Source organism: Gekko japonicus, unplaced genomic scaffold (genome assembly GCF_001447785.1).
Source record: "Gekko japonicus isolate JY-2015 unplaced genomic scaffold, Gekko_japonicus_V1.1 scaffold578, whole genome shotgun sequence".
Taxonomy (NCBI): domain Eukaryota; kingdom Metazoa; phylum Chordata; class Lepidosauria; order Squamata; family Gekkonidae; genus Gekko; species Gekko japonicus.
Genome location: NW_015168668.1, coordinates 623,787 through 646,412, shown reverse-complemented (window position 1 = coordinate 646,412; position 22,626 = coordinate 623,787). Strand labels below are relative to the sequence as shown.

Genomic DNA, 22,626 nt, shown 5'->3' with positions numbered 1-22,626 from the left:
ACTGCAGCCCCGCTTCCTACGCAACTGATCACGTGCTCCCTCCTGTCTCTGCAGCTCCTTCTGCCTTGTGAAGCCAACAGCCTGTCAGTCTGGGCTGGGGAACACATCCTAGCTCTCCTCGGTGAGTTTTTCAAACGTCTGAACACCTACACAGAACCAGCGGCACAGTCAGGAGGCTTCATAACTGGGATTTGTAACAAAACATCATTCCAAAGGACGACACGCGTCAAAAACTTTTCTCTGTGGTAGGGAAGCAAGATTGACAACTGGCCTCTTGGTACACTACATGCACATGTCTTCAAGGGCGTGTGAGCAAGGTAACTACTTTGCACTTTACTGAATGGCCGCCTCCTGCCTTCAGTCCATTTAAAGTAATGGTGCCTCAAGTTGCCTGCATGTTTTACCTCAGAGAGGTTTCTGGAGGAGTTTTAAGCAGCACCTCCCACATTTCCCAGGTGAGAAAGCAATACACATTCTTGCACCCCAAAATTCTCAGTTCCCTGTTTTTGTTTTACAGTCATCTGGAGCAGGGATAGGGGAGGGAAACTTTAAAAGCTGTGACACGTGTGTCCAATTAAACAGCCTTATTTTCTGCCACTGGACAAGGAAAATTCATAGGAAGTTTTCAAGGGTATTTTTAGCAAACCAAAGATTTTAAAAACATGTTGGCATTCCCATAATGTTTTGTATGTATCTGAACTCTGTTTTTTAAACTGCAGTAATGATGTGTGCTTGGGAGGAGGGGGGTGATTTTACTGTTTTTAAAAAGTACTTTTATCATGTATGTTTTAAATTGTTAGCCGCCTTAGTGGCCCCCTGTAAGGGCAGAAAGGCAGGATATAAATTCTGTAAATAAATAAAGAACCATTTTTACTCAGTGGAAAAAATTCTGAACTACAATTCACAATGCAGGTTTCCACAACACTGGATCAATGCTCCCTCTAAGCTGTGGAGTCTTGTGAGCAAAAGCCCTACTTTGTGAGCTCCTGGCATTAAAGTTGTGAGCGAGCGATTTGGCTGCTGCGTAAATCAGTTTGCTCTGGAGCCCATCCTTCCTGAGTGAAGACAAAAATGTGTGAGCAGGAGGCTAAAAAACTGCGAGCAAGCTCACACTAACTCAGCTTAGAGGGACCACTGCACTGGATAGTAATGTAATGAACAAAGCCACCCGCGAATCTGAACAGGGAACCGTTGCTGAAAGAGAACGGGGCAGTCTCCCTAGGACCGCCCATTTTCTCAGACATTGCAGAAGACACTTGAGAGTTCACTCCACCAAAGAGCGCACCCCCACTGGACAAGAACTGGGCTGGGCTCTGCAAGAACAATGGGAGCAGCACGCTAGGATTAGCGTCAGGATCCTTCCGACTGGCGGAGTTGCCCATCAGGCTGGCTTTGTGTCAAACTGTGCAGGCACGGGACCCAACTTGCTGGTTTATAACTGGCCTCCGCAGCCCAGCCCTCCAATACAAGCTTCTAAGGTTATACCAGCTCTTTGACCACTATTACCTTAATGCTTTCACCTATGGGCCTTTTTTCTCTCCCTGCCTCCTCTCCACCTTTTCCCCATCCATATTAACTGCTTGAACACTGAAACGGGCACCACTGAAAAGACGTTATGGACGCAAGCCACTGTCTGTGGTACTCCCACCTGCCTGCAGGCCTGCTCCTTCCGGGAACCTTCTAGCATACAGAAAGGCCCTTGGCAGACCAGGCTCCAGATCCATGCTCTATGGACATGTCAGCACAGCAGCAGAAGGCAGGAGGAAGGGATGCCAATGAATGGACCTCCATAACAATATGGTATTGCAACTTCAGCTGCAAATGGGGAAGACAGGCTAAAAGATGGCATGCACCTCAGCTCAACTCAATATGTTCCCGCTGAACTCTTGCTCAGCTCCTCAACTCAATATGTTCCCGCTGAACTCTCTCCCTTACGCAGAGATTTTTCTTCTCCTGGCAAGTATGCCTGGGAGATTGGAGGGGGGGGGGCATTGTGTTACGTGTCTCCTGGCACAGCAGCCCACTTATAAAAGGCTTCTGATCCACTGAAATGTTGTGAAATGAGATCACCACTCTCTACCTTACAGTCTGCTCTGCAGACCAATTAGCTTTAGCCCCCAATCAATTAGCCATTAAGTAAACAGCAACCATGTCAGACCAACAGCTCGTATGCTAGGCACATGGGGGGGGGGACAACAACACACTCACGGTATCAGGGGCTCCTAAAAAAGAGCATCTAGAATAATATTTCAAATTCTTAGGGCCGGAAGAAGAACTTTCAAAATTCCCCAGTGAAATGAGATCACCACTCTCTACCTTACAGTCTGCTCTGCAGACCAATTAGCTTTAGCCCCCAATCAATTAGCCATTAAGTAAACAGCAACCATGTCAGACCAACAGCTCGTATGCTAGGCACATTTGGGGGGGGGGGACAACAACACACTCACAGTATCAGGGGCTCCTAAAAAAGAAAATCTAGAATAATATTTCAAATTCTTAGGGTCGGAAGAAGAACTTTCAAAATTCCCCAGTTCAATTTATTTATTTACAACCTGGGATGCCCAGGGAGCAGCAATTTGTCCAGCCCTGGTTCTAACCACATTGTGCTCAGCAAAACAGAAGGGCCAATGAGCTCCGCTCAAGAAGAAGAGACGATTAAGCACAATGACAGCCTGAAAAACAAAATACTCCACCAGCCCATTCTCCTGGCTGCCGAGAGCAGACGCGACACGGTTGCTGATTGAGAGTTAACAAGGTTCCCGAGTAGAAAAAGGGCACAAGTGGTGTGCCAGAGGCCCCATCTGAGCAGAGAAAATGCATTTCAGTTTAATACCACGAGACACTTTCCCCAAAAGAGGATTAGGGTAGGAACTGCAGAGGTGGAGGAGAGAAAGCAAAGAAAGAAAGGTGGCGGGGTGCTGGTGGTGAGTTACGCTTATGAGATCACCAACTGGCAATCGACCTGCAGAGAAAAGTGACATAAGCATGATAATTGAGGCAGAGCACACTGCTGAAGCAGTCGGGGCCCAAGAGCTCTGGCTGCACTGGGAGACAGAGCCTGAGTGCAGACCAAGGAGTGTGTTCACACTGCGGGCCTTAGACCTGCATGGAGGCTGACTGCATCTCTGCAAAACAGCCAGGGAGGTGGGAATCCACTGACAATCGACACAAGGAGAGGCTACCAAAATGAGAAGAGGGTAAGGCTGAAGAAGGCACATGTGGTTTACGTTTAAATTACACATCTGTACATTGTAGTGCTCACCCCCAAATATATTTTTTGAAGTGCTAACGATGCAAAATGTTATTTATTAAGTTCAGAGAGGCCCAGAGGCATTCTTGGCCTTTGAGTGCAAGGCGCCATCACAGATCTGTTTTCTTGTACTCTGGGATACTGCTTCATAATGCAACACATTCTGAGCTTCTCTGACCCTTTGAGAGTGGGATTAAAAATACATCAGAGGGAAGACAGTGGGGTGTGCGGGTGTGAAAGACATCTGCTCGGTCCATCCTCTGAGAACAGGACGAGGAGCCAAGGGCACTGTTAGAAGGCTGGAGGGTGGCCTCTGGAGACAACATCAAAGTCATCTCCAAGCAGAGCGGACAGGAGGACATCTTATCCGCTGAACCGGTCTGGCTCAGGTTTCTCGTACAAGAAAAACGTCTCAAGGGACGCCTGTGTCTTCCAGCCAGTATCAAACTATCAATTGTGGAAAGAAAGACTAGCCCTGGCAAGTGATGAGCCTACAGAAATGGCTCAAAGTAGCATGTGGGCAGCTTTTAAGTCAGTGTGGGGTGTGGCGGGACTGGCCTGAAGAGCCATGCCCTCCAACTCCCTGGAGGAGCTTTTCTTAACCTCTCAGGTAGTCCACCACCAGCACCTGCCCTTTTGTAAGGAATTGCCCACTGGGAGGGGCAGGACTCCCAGCTTCCCTTCCATATTCAGAGGCCTTGCCTCAGTGTCTTCTGCTGCCCTGTGCTTGGTCACCACAGGGACAGATTAATGCCTTGGGTGCCCTTGGAGGAATAGCCACTTGCCTGGCTTTCCCCTGGCTCCCCTCTTCAGATACCGTGTCCAAGATGGTGGAGGTCTATGTGGTACAGAGAACTGCTCCCAACATCAAAAGTTTAAAGTACTTATTAAAAAGAAAATGTTTACAAGCATACTTTTAGCACAGCACCAGATTTGAGCAAGAGATAGAAAATAAATTGGTAAAAAATGCAAATCCTCTGTCTCTCTCTCTATACATTCACAGCTGTTAAAACAGGACAAGTGCTTTATCTTAGGAAGTTATACATCTCCCTTCAGATGTCCAGGCCAAGCACATGGTTAATGGCTGCCTGCTTGCAAACCTCAGCTCAGAGTTCTCCTGAACGCTGCATCCCAAAGAAAAGAGCTACTTCCTCCTGCAAGGAGGTTTTGTTATATGTTTCCCCTCCCACTTGACCTGGTCAGCCCAGGTCAAAGTAGTGTTTTCTCCAGCTCCTTCCTGGATATTATTCCTGGAGCTGTTCTAGCCTAAAGCCCTTCAAGCTCTGTTCCCTGCCTGGAGAAGAGGGGAGAAGGTGAAAAGCTTGACCATCCCACTGTTTTTCCTGCTAGATCTATTAGCATTTGTAAGGAAGTAGGCCAAGGTACAATCCAAATGACTCCCCTCTCCCTGCCTGTTCTCAGTCCAAAGAAAGGGGGGGGGATTAAACCGCCAAGTGGAGGTTTGCTTCTTGCCAACCTCCCAGGAGAAAATGCATTTCTTCACATGGGGAAATGTATTAAGGGGAGTAAGGAGGAGAGAAAGGGAAAGCAGGAAGGAGACAAGCACATTCCATGATTATCTGAAACAGTAAGAACCAGCAACTTGTCATTAAGAAATTAACCGGAGAAAGGAAGAAAAAGTTGGAAAATGCTAAATCTTTGCACCAGATTAATCAATACAATGTTTGTGAGGAGCCTATGAAAAGGGAGGCTACACAGGTAGTCCTAGCTGTATCAAGCCCTCTTCACCAGGATCCTGAAACTTAATCCTGAGTAGTGTAATAAATCCAGTGTGGAAATAAGCTTGACACATGACAGCCATCTGAAATGCAAGAATAAGTCAGCCCGGCTCAAGTCAGACATGTCAAGAGCTAAATGACCTGACAGGGATACTTCAAAGTTATGACAAGGATCTGAGGGAGTCAAATGAGGAGTTCTCTGCCTGTGCTGCAAGGGCAGGTTAGGGAGAAATGACAAACCTCCAGGGGCCGCAGTCAATCACTGTAAACTAGGCACCAGCCTGGAACACAGAGCAAGCTATTCAAGCTCTTCTAGAGAAGGGAAAAGGCACAATGAATGCCACCTAATTGAGAGGAAAATCCAATCTGGCAGCCATTTTATGTAAAATCTCACCCCCAAGGAGAGTTCCAAAAGCCCACGCAGAGCTGCTGGGGACAAAATGAAACCAACGGCACTGAGAAGGTCTGGAAGAAGCCTGAAAAAGGGCTGCATTCATGCAGGCAGCAGAGCACAGAGACAGGTCCTCCAGGAGAGCTTGCTCTACCCTTTGTGCTGCCTACGTAGCCTCCATGTACAAGAAAGTGTTCATTTCATCTACCCTACAAGGGAGGCTTGGGCTTTGTGAAGTCAGGGGAGAAGAAGTCCAGAGTTCTCCTCTCTTGGGTACTCCAGACAAGAAACATTTGTTTGCTTGGAAGCAGACAAGGAAATGTAAAGAGCCCTGCTGGATCAGAACAGGGGTGCATGTAGTACAGCACCTTTGTTTCACACAGTGAAACAGATGCACCTGGAGGAAAGGTGGGGTGGGCTTTTCCTTGGCACAGTTCCAACGAGCAAACGGTTCAGGAGGAGAGGCAACATCCCTACTCCCTTTGGCACCTCATCCAAACCACTCCACAGAGTGTCTTTGGATATTCTCAACAATTGGGGAGAGGGAGACAGTCGGGGGGGTGGGGGGGAGTTTTGCTTTGTTTTTACCTGCGTAGCATCTTTGCTTTCAACGCAGCCTTGATCTGATTCCAGTCTTCCAGCTCTGGGCTGCTGAGAGCCGTGGGTTTCATGTGGTCCAAGACCGTGACGTCTTTTCCTTGCTTCCACAAATCATAACGGTCTGGTTGGAGAACCCGTACAAAAACATCCATGGAGATCTTCACCGTATCTTTCCGGCACGTGCACTGCAAAAAGAGGTCCACAATATGAGTCCAGCATCACAACAAAATGAGCGGGGGGAGTGGGGAGAGAAGGTAGCCAAGGACCCCTCCTGTAAGCCCCACAGCCATTTGTGGTCTGGCACCTACAAGCCCCACCCAGTGTAGAAACCAGACTGGTGTACATTGGTCTCCCCTCAAAATCTACTAGGAAACTCCAGTTGATGCAGAATGCCACAGCTCAGCTATTATCAGGAGCTACGCGGAGCATGCATGGCACTCCCATTCGGCACTCGTTCCACTGGATGCACATCAGTTTTGGGGCTCAATTTAAAGTACTGGCTATCACATACAAAGCCCTTCATGGCCTTGGACCCTCATATCTGCAAGGCAATCTCTCCCCCTACGCTCTGCTACAACCGCTTTGCTTATCCGCGCAGGGCCTTTTGCTGGCTCCAAGCTGCAAACGGGCAAAATCAACAACTGCCCATGCACGTGCCTTCTCTGTTGTGCCCCCCACCTTGTGGAATGGCCTGCCCAAGGAGGTCAGGAAGGCTCCCCCTCTCCTGGCTTTCCACAAACTATGCAAAACTGAATTATTCAAGAAGGTTTTTCTACACAGATAATAGGGTAAGCACTGTACAAAATGATTCACAAGGTTACTCAGATACATCATTAGGGACTGCAGTCTATAATACTATGTATTGTTTGCTGTAAGCTGGATCCTATTATGTAATTTTGCGTCATTTAATGTGTCACTTCTGTTTTTTAGATTTCTGGTTGAATGTCCCATCTGTTAACGTGGCATCGCAAGTCAATTGATCATTTGAAGGGATTTGACTACAATGACCCCCAAGGTTCGCAGATGGAAAAATGTTACAACATCTTATTGTAAAACACTCTCCTATATTTTGGTACAAATAGTTTGTACGCTCAGAAAGTTCCAATCTTAAACTCGAAGAGAGCAAGGTCCATATGCCACAGCATACAGATTCTGGTAACCTAGACTGCAACCTCTTTCTTGGATTGAAGTCAGCACAGATTTGTCCCCAACAGGTTCTGCCAGACCAATCTCATTTCCTTCTTTGATTGAGCTACGAGCTTACTGGATGGAGGGAATGCTGTCGATGTAGTTTACCTGGATTTCAGTGAAGCTTTTGACAGGGCTCCCCATGATGTTCTGATGGGTAAACTAGAGGACTGTGGACTGTAGGACAGGTGGATAGGGAACTGGTTGGAGAACCACACAGAGAGAGTAGTTGTCAATGGCATTTCATCTGAATGGAGGGAGGTGTCCAGTGGGGTGCCACAAGGCTTGGTTCTGGGCCCAGTACTTTTCAATATTTTTATAAATGATCTGGATGAGGGTGTGGAGGGGCTACTCATTAAATTTGCAGATGACACCAAATTGGGAGGAACAGTGAATACACCAGAAAATAGAGACAGAATTCAACGAGATGTGAACACCCTATAAAAAAGGTCAATGCGATCTTGGGGTGTATCAAGAGAGGCAAAACATCCAAATCGCAAGATGTCATTGTCCCGCTGTACACTGCATTGGCCTGGCCACACCTGGAGTATTGTGTGCAGTCCTGGAGGCCTCACTTCAAAATGGATGTGGACGGAATGGAGCGGGTGCAGAGGAGAGCGACAAGGATGATCGCGGGCCTGGAGACCAAGCCCTATGAGGAAAGGCTGCCCTGGGAATGTTTAGTCTGCAGAAGAGGAGGTTGAGGGGGGACATGATTGCTCTCTTGAAGTATTTGGAGGGGTGTCAGTTGGAGGAGGGCCGGGAGCTCTCCCTGTTGGCAGAAGAGGATAGGTCTGTCTATGATGGGTTTAAATTAAGGGCGGGAAGGTACCGGCTGGATATTAAGAAAAACGTTTTGAGAGGAAGAGTTGTGCAGAAGGGGAATCAGCTGCCTAGGATACATGGTGAGCTCCCCCTTACTAGCAGTCTTTAAGCAGTGGCTGGACAAACACTTGTCACGGATGCTCTAGGCTGATCCTGGACTAGATGGCCTGTATGGCCCCTTCCAACTCTGTGATTCTATGATACCCAGGCCTTCTCCAAATTGTAAAGTAATAATGCCAAACAGAAGATGCAGCATGTTAATTTCTTAGATTTCTACTTTCTTCCATTTACTCATATGTACACCTTCCAGTTCTGAAGAGGCGTAACTAGAAGACGGCTCTCTAGTCTACGGCAAGGCAAATTGTCAGCCAAACATTTATGGTGGTAATCCTTGGAATAGCTGCTAATGAACACAGCCCCACCCCCAGACTTGTAAACTGCCATCGTTACACATTTAGGGAGTCCCTAGAATAGCTCTGAGCATTAGAGTCCATATCCTCCCTACGTTTAAATTACATCCGTCAAGCTGAACCAACTGCACGTGGGCGCCAGCCGTAAAATGTCAGCCAACAGGGCAGCTCGTGAGGGAAAGCAGGAGAGCATGGAGGACAAGGAAAAACCTCATCTAGGCACAGGAAGAGATGTGGGGAGACTGTGGTGAAAGTGCCAAGGGGGGCTGAGGTGGAGGGGGCAGGCCAGGAAGGGTTTGGGCAAGAGGGAAGCTGTGAACAAAGAGCTCCAGGAGATGGTAGGTGAAGGTGGCAAGGCCTGGGGAAAGAAGGAACTACGGATTGTATAGAATTTCTATACGGTATAGAATTCTATACGGTATAAAAATCACATGTAAATAAATAAAATAAAAATGGTAAACAGCCTCACGGTTAGGCTTGGTGCTTCTGTAAGGTATCAACAGACGTGCAGGGCAGCCTGGGAGGCGGAGAGATCTATGGGTCAGAGGAGGTGGGTCGCAGATATTCACAGTGCCAGTTTGAACCAACCAATTTTAGCTGCAGGTTTCACCTCTCAGCTTCCCACCCGTCTTCCATTTCCACTCCTAAACATGCAAATATTTATGGCTCTGGGAGCGAAGTGATTTTGGGGAGAGGCACTCCCTTTGCCACGTTCCTTTCCAGCCCCAGCTTCTCTGCTGAAGGACTGTTTTCCCCCTCCCTCCATTTCTCATTTCAGAGTGGGAGTTCAGGGCACCACCTTCTGCTCTGCAGAGGGGGAAAAAACAAGCTGCGAACCAGGGAACAGCAATAACCGGCCCGCTGGAGAGAATATTTATGGCCCTGAGATTTCCAGCAAACCCAATTCGCTTAATGAAAAATAGCGGAGGAAAGAGAGAAAGAAAGGCTTCGGAATGTAATTTGGCCAGGGAGCCGTGGAACCACAGATGGTGCCCATGTTTCAGGTTCCTGGAGAGGTTGAAGCTCTCCTGGGCGCCTCTATCAATAGAGGCTTAAGGGATTTGTATTGAGCGGCTTTCCAATAGTTTTTTCCTTAAGTAATTACAAAGGGGGGGGGAGAACTTGTAAGAGCTGCTTGGGAATGGGCAACACTGTACCCCAAAAAGGCATGGCTTCAGTTTGTGCCAACAAAAAAACCCCGTCCTCCTTTGCAGAAGAACCAAGTTGTATAAACAAGGAAAGAACAACCCCCCCCTGCCCCTCCCACCCCCACCTGATTCACACAGACCAGCCCCACCAGAAAAGAGATACTGCCGGGGAAATGTCTTCTCAAAGGAGACTTACAGGTGAGTCTGCAACCCTCACTAGCCCACACTTGTCTTTTTATTAGCCTGCCAAGTCTGTGCAGATCCATGGCATACAGGAGAGACACCTGGCCGGCCACCTAGAGGCAGCTGGACATCTACAAGCCCACATTAAAGCACCAGGCTTGAAGGACCGCGGGATCCATAACCTGCAAGTTGTGCCACTGTGACACACTTTGTTGCCTGTGGCCCAACAGTGAACCAGTTCAAGACACTGCTAAGGGGTGGGGGCAGAGGGTAAGGCCCTGTTCCCGACAGTATGGAGAGGAGGAAACAGCTCCCCCTACTTCATTCTCCTACCTCCCAAGGGCACCTGCAGCATGGAGCATCTGAAGCATTCTTGCTTCTCTCTGGCAGATTCCAGGGGATCCCCTACTCCAGCAGGTGTTGTCCTTGTAAGAAGGACTGTGTTGAAACTGTCCCCCATGTTCTCCTTCAATGTCCCTTTTATCTGGTGCCCCGCCAAGATCTTTTGTATCCTATATTAGCTCAATTCTCAGAAATTCCCGACGATTTTAAGGTTCTGTTTTTGCTTGATAATCAAGATACGGAAATAATCGAAATAGTAGCAAGGTTTCTTCTTAGTGCTATTGTATGTATATACGTATGCCAATAAAGGCTTGTAAAAAAAAAGCATTCTTGGCCTTGTGTTTCTTCCACCTCAAAGTGAAGAACCTATTACAGGCACCAATTGATAGCGTGTGCCAGATTTTTACTAGCTGAACACTGCCTCCAAATGAATGCACAGAGTTCCTAAAAATGCCGCCTTTTTTCTTCTCTGGCGGAGACAAAAAGAGCTGCCAAGCTGCAACCGACTTACAGAGACCACGTATGGCTTTCAGCGCAAGAGATGCTCAGAGGTAGTTTGTCACTGCCTATCTCTGTGTAGTCTAATCCTGGGTTGGAGGTGAGGTTATACCCAGAATAAAACTTCAAGGTGTCACTGGACTCAAACTGTGTTTAGATGCTACACTGGGTGACTTCAACAGTTTGATAAGTTACTGCAGAGCATTTAAAACACATGAAATCTGGGGATTCAGAGACAATGTTACACATATTGTTATAACATTATATTGCTATAATGATACTGACGTGCCAAGCTTTAAACACCAACACCAGGGCAGTGAGAAGAAACAGCTGGAGTGGGCAGGACCCGAAAATCCTAATTTTCCCGCCCGCATGGCAGCCATCCAGCTCTGCTGTGCTAATTTCCAAAACTCTGGAGCAACGCAGGTTTCGGAAAGTTCAAGGAAAAGCCAAGGAAACCCCACGGGGTACATGAATGCACCACGGTGCTGTGTGGAAGCGGGGGGGGGGGATCACTTCCCAGAAAAAAAAACCCCGTGTGGCAACAGCATAGATCCAAAACCACTCCTCTAGGATAGAGAGTTACACCAGGGGGGGGGGGGAGAGACTTCATCTGAAACTTTTATCTAGCTGCAAAGATGAGTTTAACCTAACCTCTAACCATTAACAGTACACACTCAAACATTTCCCTGGCAAAGCTATGGGCGATGTTTTATTTCATTGCAGAGCTTATCCCATTCCACTGTGGAGCACGGCTCCAGCACAATGGAAGAGTCACATCAACTTAACTCTCTTTTCTTTAACTTATTCTGTATTCTCATAGACAGAGGACTTGGAAGGGCAAACAGTAACGTTCAGATGAACTGACAATTCGGGAATTGGGGGGGGCATTCTTGAACACAACAGGGCCTACACCATTCTTTTGGTGCGCCTTTGTTCACCACAGACACCACACCAGGATGCAAAACACCCAAGCACCCAGCAGCCACGGCCACGCCCAAACTGGGCCTGGTGGCCAGCGCCTGACTATGGGGTGTCGCCCTCCCCCGGCTCCCACAGGACATGGCTCAGAAGACCACACTGATCACAATCCTCTTTGGGGGGAAAGTGTCCCTCCTGTATACAAGAAGTTTGTGAGAAGAAGTCGGGAGGACACGCCCAACGGAATAAACCCTCAAGGCTGAGGGCCTTTTTGTCATTTTCTGTTTATGTGAACACAGCCCAGGCAATTCTGCGGCTTGGGGCGCGAATGGGGAACCAGGGATCCCTCACTCAGCTTTGATTTACCGGTGCCCTTACTCTGGGCTCTGCTGCAATGAGGGTCTCCTCTCCAGCATCCCCTCCCGTTCCCTCTGCAGCTCTGCAATCCAACAGCAGGCGCATTTCCCTCTCCATCTCATCCCCCCACACACACACACACTCACCTTACACGCACAAATCCACCATGATGTATGTTTATATTTCAATTTCAATTTTATTTTATAGCTTTCACACTGGCGCGCATGAATAATTGACGGTGGGCCACAGTCCTCAGGGGCCTCTTTTCCACCCAGGCGGCTGATATTTCCTCCGCTGCTGAGCAACTGTGCTGCGTTGCCCCCACAGAGGCCTCTTGCCAGAAGGGGGGGGCTCCTCCCTGCCCTCCCTCCCTCCCTCCACCGCAGCTGCTTAAGCCTTTCTGGGGCAGCTGCAAATCAGAGCACTTCTGACGGACACAAAGGGACTGGGGGGGACAATCTTTCTCCTCCTTCACTGTGTCAGATGCTTCCATCAGGACCATAAACCAAGCACACAACTGTGCCTCTCTGCTTTCTCGCTGGGTCCGGACTTCATTAACCAACTTGACACCATCTCTCAGGGCATGAATATGGAATGCGGCTCCACCACTACAAGAAGAAACTAACCTAATGCCATTCCATGCCCCTCCGTCTGATGCCACACTGATTGTTTTATTCTTCACGCTTTGATGCTTTCGCAAAGGCCGACTGCTCTTTGGGATCAATGGGACGGTCAGCGAGAGGCAAGCTACACGCTTTGAAAGAGCAGGTGGCACCACTGTGCTGGGGGGCTCTACTGCTTTAGAAGAGGCACACAAGGGAAATCACATGACTCAGTGCTCCAGCATGAAAAGCAGAAGAGAACACGCGTCCAGGCTAGAACTCCCTTCTTCCCCAAATACCTATAATTGCCATAATGCGATCCCCTACCTCCCAGCGGATTGTACCACGTGCATTTTCTGAATAGATTGTAGTGTCGATTGTGGGTCTCCAACAACACCTTCCCTGACATCCACCAAGTATTTTCATAAAGCAGGCGGAGCCAGGTGGGGTTTCTAACCAGCAGGACTTCTGACTGGCCACTGGAGATCTGATTGACTGAGCAAATTAAAATACGTTTTTGGCAGTCTCTCTCTCATTCCCTTTTCCCAGTGCATTTTTAAAAATTGTTCCCATTGTCCTTGCTTCCGTGTGTGTGTGTGCGCATGCGTGGCTCCACCACCCACGGCAGCCTAGGGTTGCCAAGTCTCACCTTGTTCTGGAGCGGGGGACTCCCGGGTTGATCCCGAAGTGCGCGCGGGCCGCATCCACATCACCAGGAAGTGACGTGACGATGCTGGGCACGCTGGGGGCGGGGCCACGACCATCCGAGGGAAAACCATAGAGTCCCGCCCCCAGCGTGCCCAGCGTCGTCACGTCACTTCCTGGTGACGTGAACGTCGGGGTGGAGTTCCCCCCGGGGCCCGATCCTGCGGTGGCCATTTTGTGGTGGTTGCATCCCGGGGGGACTTGGCAATCCTACGGCAGCCATTTTGTGGTAGTTGCACCCACCACCATGTGGTGCCCACAGACTCAGAAGGGTTGGGGATCCCTGGTGCAGATCACAGCTGTGATGCTGATGAAGTGGTTTATCTTTAACCTGTACTGCACCCTTTGCATGTGATACGACTGCCTTCTTGTCCACCAAACAGCTTCTGAACTTTGCATCTCCAAGGAACCCTTCCACATTGAATCCCCTGCTACGGAACCCCTGCACATCTGCCATGGGACTCCAAAATACAGGCGAAGATTCGGGGGCCTGTTCTTGGGCGCACGTGGGTCTCCCAGACTCAGCCTGTGCCATTTCCTTCAAGGATATATTATTTGTTTGGATGGAGAGGGATATAAATGTAAAACAAACCAGAAAATTTAACTGCATGTCTGTGGTTGATACAATAATTGCTTAGTCCAGGAGTGGCCAAACGTGCTTGACGCAAGAGCCATATAGAATAAACATCAGATGTTTGAGAGCCACAAGACATGACCAAATATCACACGTTTTTATTGGTAAATATGCAAATTTGCTTTTTATTAACATTAAATGAGACTGCCAAAAATAATAACAAAAGTGGTAAAAGCACATATTGATAATATTTATTTGTCCAATGATAATTGGTTTGCTAACGATATTCAGCTTCCCCAGCCACCCTGCCGGGAGCTGCACAATGTGTGTGAAAGAGCTGCATGCGGCTCCCGAGCCACAGTTTGGCCACCCCGGGCATAGTCCAATGATGCAACCAGATTCCACTTTTCCACAGAGGTAACCTAAATTTGTTGCTAGGCCTTAGTCACAGATACATTTTCTGAGCCCCTTTCCTCTAAAAATATAGTTTCTTTTTTCCCTGCACAACAACACTGATGTCTACATATTGCTTCTGAGCCCAGACCATGTGAACCTTGCTTTTGTTTACTTCCATGTGGCTAGTTTCTGTTTTCAAACTGTAATTTTACCCCTGTTCTCCCAGCTGGCAAAACCCAAGGTATATTTAGGCATCCTGGGAGGCAGCAGCTTGCAAGTCCATCTCTAGCACTGTGAATATTTGTAATTAGTCATTAGTGTTTTAATCAAAAGAAAGGAATTTACACTTTCACATTTTGTCAGTGTTCCAAACAGTGTAGTTTTATGTGCTAAATTAGGCCTGCAATGTCTTTTATGTTCTTAAAAATAGTCAATTAAGTTTAGGACAGATAAGAAAACAGCATGTGTCCTGTTCCCCGTTCCACCCCAACACACACCCTCCCATCACCATCACACACGTTTCCCTCTGGGCTGTACAACTCTAGCTCAAGTCAAAAATGCCCCAGAACACACACCTTCTACCTGAGTGAACTGGGGAAGACCAGCAGGGATGGGCAATCCATCTCTCACTATTTGCCATTCCTGAACCTCTCAGCGAAGAACCCTGACAAGCTTCCAACACACACCAGGGTTCCCTAGGACACAGCTTGAAAAGCTCCGCTTCCAAGATGATAAATTACTCTGCCGCCTTGCTGAGACAATCTTGACGGGGCTCCCCTTCTGCAGCTTCCTGTTCCCAGCAATCGCTGGCCAGTCAAGCCACCCCACAGCCTCCTGCCAGCCACTTTCCATTCTCCTTCATTTTCTAGACCTCTAATCACAGCTACCAATATATGAGTACTAGTCAGGGTGCGGCAGTGGTTAAGAGTTTCAGACTTGGATCTGGGAGACGCAGGTTCAGATCCCCACTCTGCAATGGATGCTCACTGGGAGACCCTGGGTCAGTCACACACTCAGCTGAACCTGCCTCATAGGGTTATTGTTAGGATAAACGGAGAAAGGGGAGAACAGTTTTGTCTCCTGTTTAAGGAGGGGCCGTGGCTCAACAGAACTGTCTTTGCTTGGCGTGCAGAAGGTCTCAGGTTCAATCCCCAACGTCTCCAGTTAAAAGGACCAGGAAGTTGGTGATGTGAAAGGCCTCTACCTGAGACTCTGGAGGACAGCTCCCAGATGGACCAATGGTCTGATTCAGTATACGGCAGCTTCATGTGTGAGTATTTCAGAGCCAACACTCAACTTCGTGTTGAACACTCAACTTCAAGTGAAAATGCTGGCTCCCTTTCAGAAAGGTTTTTAATGGTGCTATCTGTTCCAGAAGGAGAGTGGTAGAACACATGGGGAAGTGAAGGTGGCTTGAAAGTTTCCACCAAGCATTGACAGGACTCTATAGCCCCACAGCATTCAAAATGTTACGAGAGTGAGACAGAAACACAAATCCATCTTCCCTCCTGCAAAATCTAGCCGTGCAACATGGCTCAGTGGGCTCTGGTGCTCTTTGCCATCATAATCCACCTGAGGATAAAGCAGGACTTTTGGAAAGTGAAATTAGCAAGCAAAGCGTTTTGTGCTTCACAGTCAGCAGCCAATAAAGGAAAATGAGGTTTCAGAGGACGGCTTAGGAAGGAAGCTACTGGGGACTGGGGAGCTTTCCCAAACAGGCACGAGAATCCAAAGCGATCAATTGGCTGCTAATGTGGACAGAAGAAGGCAAGGCTGGTAGATGAGAGAGTGAAGTAACAGTTGCAAGGGACAAAGTTGGCTTTGGAAGGAGGCGGGAGGAAGGGGCAAGTATGGAGAGGAAATGGGGAGAGTGACAGCTGGTAGCCATCTCATCACCAGCCAATAAGAAGGCCCCTATTATACCACCTGGCCCATCTCCCTGGTGACTGCTTTGCATCAGTGCAGTTGGATTCCACAACTCCTATTTCACCTCCTGGTCTCTTTAATTCCTTCCTCCCATTCTGTTTTTCATGCCCTGCAGTCAATCAAGCCACTGTCCCATGTGAGAGCCAGGGTCTCTGGGTTTCTGCTGGATTCCAATGCTGTGGCCATGGGGGAAAGGACACCGCAGCACTGATAACTCAAGAGAGCTCCTGATAGGGTACATATACATAAATGAGAGGGGGATATATGCCTCGGCATCTCTGGACCCGCTCCTCCAAGCCCCTGGGGTTCCCACCCCCCCACCTCCAAACTGCCTCTTCTTTGAGTGACACAGATCTTTGGTACTTCCACCCCTTCCCCCCCGCCCGCCCGAGAGGCTTCTGCAATGGTCTGTTGAAATCTATGCTGCGTCAGCACATGCTGATGGATTTCCCAGCCAGTGCTGACACCTACGTGCCCACAAAAGGCCGGAGCTTTGAATGGCTGCATGGCTGGCTTCCCATCTGGAGCAAGGCACGTCCCCTGCGAAGCGGAACTAGACACTCTCCTGGCGACAGAACTGTTCCTGCAGGGCACAGGCCACAAAGCTAAACCTTGCGGATGGGAGCTCACGAGATGCAGGAGCCAGCTTCCCAACACCATCCAGGCTACTCCAGTTCCTTCGCTTCCACCCCCGTTTTCCTTTTGAGTGGAATTTGTCCTTCACGCTCAGAAGTGCCTCCAAATGATAAGGTCAGCAGGAGCGCCCTCCCTGACTAAATGGCAAGAGGGCAACTTTCCACGTGTCACATCAAAAACTGACAGATTAACAACAACAACAACAAAATTTACAGCTACGGTGGAAAGGGACTTGGGGATCTAATCAAGCCTCTTTGCCTCTCTCGCCATTTCCCTCTCTCATTTGGTGCCCGGGCTGCCAGGCCAGAGAGCCGAGGAACAATGTGGCTGTCACTGAGCACCCTGGGAGAGGGACAGATCAAAGAGCAGAATATTCATAAGCCAGGTCTCGCAGGACCAGCCGGAGAGTTGAGAGGAGAAGGCCGGAGGAGGGGGAGAAAGTAAATGTTCCAAGGCTGGCTCTCTGCTTCTAGTTATGGGGAAACTACGACCCCAGCAGCAACCGACTGACTTCTGGAAAACAAAATGAATGGCAGCTCATTGGCACCAGGTTCTGGACAGAGTTCATCAACATTGGAAATTCATCACCACAGGATGGCGAAACAGCCAGTCACACAGGCAACTTCGGAGAACTTTTTTGTGCCTTGTGATCAGCTACCTCGGAGGGCCTTCTGAGAAAGGCAGGATAAACAGGTGAAAAATAAATAATAAAGGAATCTCATCACTGGCCATCCAGAATGAGAGCCAAGATTAAGAGCATAAGAACATAAGAGAAGCTATGTTGGATCAGGCCAGTGGCCCATCCAGTCCAACGCTCTGTGTCACACAGTGACCAAAACCCATGTGCCATCAGGAGGTCCACCAGCAGGGCCAGAACTCCAGAAGCCCTCCAGCTGTTGCCACCCAAGCACAAAGAATACAGCACATCACTGCCCTTGACAATGTTCCCTCTATATCTTGTGGCTAATAGCCATACTCATGGACCTCTGCTCCATACCTTTATCCAAATTTAACCCATTGTGCTGAGGACAAAGGATGCCCCTGTCTTCACTCTACCTTGCCTCTGAGCTCCCTGGGGCACCAGGCTATCCCAAAGTTATCCATAAACGGACCCAAAGAACCAGTGAATTTAGATCTCAGGCCTCAATTCTTACTAGGCGGGATGAAGCATAAACTCCCAGAGCAGCTGTGCAGTGCCAAGTTACCGTTCCCTCTACTCCTATAGGGTAAAGGCAACAGGTAGATCTGATGGAGCTGGGTATCTAGACTGTAGACACAGAAAGTCTTTAGTGGCTGCTGGCAGTTCCTTGTTGTGACCACAGAGGGCGCTAATGGTGTAAGAAACCAGATGGCCCTATAGGAACGAAAACTTCAGCAGAACTGAGACAGGAGGGCCAGTGCGGTGGTGAACGGGCTAAGGGCTCGCCTGATGGTGCCCAGTCACTCTCTCAACCTTTTCTGCCCACATATCCTCTCTGTGGAAGACATGCAAGGACCAAGGAGATGAGGCCTGAAACTTGGATACACACCATCATGCATCAGGCTAAACTATCTTCCTCCTTTCCATGCCTATTTTCTCTCAAGAGTGGACAAAATATGCTACAGGGAGCATGAGTAGCCATGTTGGTCAAAAGCAAAATCCAAAACCTAAACTTGGTGGAACTCAAGTCCAGTAACCCCATAAAGACCAACCCGATTCTCATCAGGTACCTGACAGTGGAAGCTCCGACTCTCAAAACCTTCTGCCCCGAAAATCTTTGTCGGTCTCTAAGGTGCGGCTGTACCCGAGTCCAGCTGTTCTACTGCAGGCCGACACGACTGCCCTCTGAAACTAAACCTGGCAAAAATACCTCTTCTTGGGACCACCTGAAACCCAAAACATTGGGCAAATTTTCTAGAATTATTTATTGAGCTATTTTTCAGGATATGTGTGTGGTTTTTTTTTGGGGGGGGGGGGGAGAAAGCCAGTGTTGTATAGCGGTTGGAGTGTCAGACTGAGATCTGGGACACCCAGGATGGAATCCCCACCCTGCCAAGGAGCCTTGGTGGGCAACGCTGGGCCAGTCACGCATTCTCAGGGCAACCTACCTCGCAGGGTCACTGTGAGGATAAAATGATGAAGAGAACAATGGGTCCCCATTGTGGAGAAAGGCTGGGTATAAATGAAGTGAATGAAACAAATTAATAGTGGGACAAAGGCCTTCATCTTAAAGGCCTGACCTAAAATCTCTGCTAAGCATTCAGCGTGGGATGGAGCCACGGGTCCTTTAGATGAACATACAAAACACCCATTTTTCTCCCCAGCCCCTCTTTTAACATCCAGCCTGGGTAGAAGTTCTACAGAACTTGAAAGCTTCCATTATATTATGTGTTATTCCAGTTAAGTATTACATAGCTTTTTGTTTTTTTTAAAAAAAATGTACTACAGCAAATCTACCTCCAGCATCGAAATAACACTTCCCCTTGGCATCTTCTGCCCATTTCCAGCTGGTGCCACCACCATACCATCTGATGGTGTGAGCCATCTATAAATGCCAGCTGCAACCACTGGTGCTGTAAGTCCACATTACCTAAGATATGGGGCAAGACAATCCAGCCTCTGATCTGCCAAGTCAAAGGGCGGGGGGGGGGGGGGGCCACCGGTCATATGGTCCCTTGCTTCTAGTGCTTCAATCCTGACAGCCTTGTCTATCCAGAACACACCTGTGCACACCCACTGTTTTATAACCGAAAAGGGTTACCAGGAACAACTGGAACAGCCTTTATACCTGGGGGTTCAGAGATGTCTACCTTAACTGGGAGCAGCTCTCTAGGGTCTCAGGCAGAGAGAGGCCTTTTAACTGGAGAGACCAGGAATGAAACCTCAGACCTTGTGCATAGATCATCTCCCCTGCCACTGAGAGAGGCCTTTTAACTGGAGAGACCAGGAATGAAACCTGAGACCTTGGGCATAGATCATCTCCCCTGCCACTGAACGATGGCCTCTCCCCAACAGTCACCTCAGTCTATTTTGAATCAGAGAGAAAGATAAGGCAAGGGATCTATAGCAAAAGGAAGGGTGAGGGAAAAGGGAAAGATGTCTTAGGGTAGACATAATGTGGCTCGCCAACTACCTGCTAAAGAACAGGGCACAAGCGATCACAATGTACGTGAGCAAGGGATACAAAATTTTGTTCCTGCCCCGCAAAACCAGAATGCCAACCCTTCACACACACACACCCCCCATCTGCTAAGGTGCTCAGTGGTTCCATTGACAGCAGCCACAGAATTTGTTCCCCCACAACTGCCTCTTAAGCACAGACGGAAGAAAGGCAACTGAGACACTCAACTCTCATCAGCGTTTTTTATCGTGTCCCCCGGATATGTTAAATTATCTTTTACGCCTGCTAATAATCCTCCATGTAATGAGAGAAATTAAGGAAAATGGCTCATTTTTATTAAAAATAAGTAATAAAATAGCATAAAAATGTAAAACAAGGCCCACTTCTGTATCTCTTGTACAGACAGCGGATCCTCTTCTCAACAATAAACCATTAAGCCAAAAGCTGAACTCGATCTGCTCAGCAGTGCGTGGAATGTTAACATAAAACCTCATTTATTGCCATGTAGAAACAGCAGATTAAAGATAAGTTTAAGACGTTGCCATGGTTCCTCTTACTTCAAGGATATGTGGAAAGATAAAGTTTCCTCCTGTGTGGTTTATATTTGGCCCGAGATACCAGCAAGATACAAGAGATGAACAGAGGGCAGTTGGCCTCTTACTGATTCCCAAGAGGCTGCTGCCTGGTGACCCCCCCCCCAGCAAGATCAAACGGTGGCCCTCTAAAAATACAGATCTGCCATTAAGCAGCTCTCTGGGTCCCCTGGCCTCCAAAGGGTTAGTCGAAGTCCAGAGGATTGTGGTTGAATTCAGACCACTCTTCCTCAAGTAGATGGCCCAGGCTGGGCCAATCTTGTCAGCTCTTGGAAGCTAAGCAGGGCCAGCCTTGACTTGTACTTGGATGGAAGGAAGCCCAGGGCTGCTATGCAGAGGCAGGCAGCGACACATCACCACCTCTGCTTGTCTCCTGCCTTGATAACCCTAGGGCAGGGGTCCCCAACCTTTCTGAGCCTGTGGGCACCTCTGGGATTCGGACAGTGTGATGGGCGCAGCCACAAAAGGGCTGCCACATGAGTCAGAGCCAGCCACCAAATGGCTGCCACAGCTTATTTTCAAGCAGCCAAAAAAAGAGGGGGGGAAGCCAGTGTACAATGCAGGAAACAAAAAAGAACACAACTGGCAAAAAATAATAATGCACAAGCAAGTAAGCTTGTTTATTTGATTTATATTATACTTGCTGTTATGCTTATTTGATCATTATATACTTGCTTACTTGCTTGCAGCTTATTTTCAGCCATACAGCGCCAGTTTGGTGTCGTGGTTAAATGTGCGGACTCTAATCTGGGAGAACCGGGTTTGATTCCCCACTCCTCCACTTGCACCTGGCTGGATGACCTTGGGCAAGCTGTGGTTCTGACAAGAGCTGTTCTTGAGAAAGAGCAGTTTCTGTCAAGAGCTCTCTCAGCCCCGCCTACCTCACAGGGTGTCTGTTGTGGGGAGGGGAAGGGAAAGGAGGTTGTAAGCTGCCCTGAGACTCCTTCGGGTAGTGAAGGGTGGGGTTTAAATCCAATCTCTTATTTGTCTTCTTCTTCTTTTTGTGTTGTGATGGCAGCTGCTTGTCAAAGCAACGTTTTAAAAAATCAGCGCAGCCAATCAAATCTCTGATGGCCAATCAGAAACCTTCTTGGGCAACAGCCCCACCTGGCCCCACCCACCTTCTCAAAACATCTGGCGGGTGCTGAGAGAGGTGTGCGCAGGCACCACACCAGGGACCCCTGCAGGGCTGACGCAAGTCGGCCGTGACTTGACAGCACTTTCCAACATCATCAAGTAGAGAGCCAGTTTGGTGTAGTGGTTAAGTGTGCGGACTCTAATCTGGAAGAACCGGGTTTGATTCCCCACTCCTCCATTCGCAGCTGCTGGATGACCTTGGTCAAGCCATAGTTCTGTCAGAGCTGTCCTCTCCCAGCCCCACTGACCTCACAGGGTGTATGTTGTGGGGAGTGGAAGGGAAAGGAGTTTGTAAGCCGCTCTGAGACTCCCGAGTGAAGGGTATAAATCCAACCACCACCACCCCTGGATTTCTGATCAGGAAATATTTTCCCTATGTGGGCAGAATCTATCCACAGTGAGCCCTTCGTGAGTCAGTCTAAATTACCACCAGCGTTCCCTGTAAGCTGAGTTAGCATGAGCTAACTCAGTTTCTTAGCCTCCGGCTCACAGATTTCTGTCTTCGCTCAGGAAGGAGCAAACTAGGTCCAGAGCAAACTAGTTTATGCAGCAGCCAAACCACTCACTCACAACTTTAATGCCAGCAGCTCACAAAATAGAATTTTTGCTCATAAGACTCCACAACTTAGAGGGAGCATTGATTACCACTTAGTAATATGGTCATCTGTATTCACCAAACATGGGTAGAGGAGAAGTCTACTTCACAATTACACCAAGGCGCAAAAACAGGAGGCCTCCGTGTTAGTATGACAGGACAGTCTGGGTCAAGACTTGTTTACTGTAGGCTCGCTCTCATTCACATGGACACCGACCAAATTGTGCTTTGTGTATATGTGGGCTGTTAGACAACATATTACAAAGGGAAAAGATGTGTGTGCGCGCATAAAGTGCCGTCAAGTTGCAGCTGACTTACAGTGACCCTTTGCTGTTTTCAAGGCAAGAGACATTCGGAGGGGGGGGTTGTTGTTGCTGCCTGCCTCTGCATAGCAACCTTGGACTTCCTTGGAGGTCTCCCATCTAAGTACTGACCAGGACTGACACTGCTTAGCTTCCAAGATCTGACAAGATCAGGTGGTGAGGAGGAGGAGGAGGAGGAGGAGGAGG

The 22,626-nt window shown here is 48.5% G+C and overlaps 1 protein-coding gene across 1 annotated transcript in view; it reads right to left on the bottom strand.

The window, feature by feature from the left end:
* LOC107113915 (lysine-specific demethylase 4B-like) overlaps positions 1 to 22,626 on the bottom strand; it is a 162,896-nt gene that overhangs the window by 23,652 nt on the left and 116,618 nt on the right. Inside the window, exon 8 of the mRNA XM_015415317.1 lies at positions 5,969 to 6,165. Within this exon, the coding sequence (XP_015270803.1) occupies positions 5,969 to 6,165 (197 nt within the window). The remainder of the gene's footprint in view (positions 1 to 5,968; positions 6,166 to 22,626) is intronic.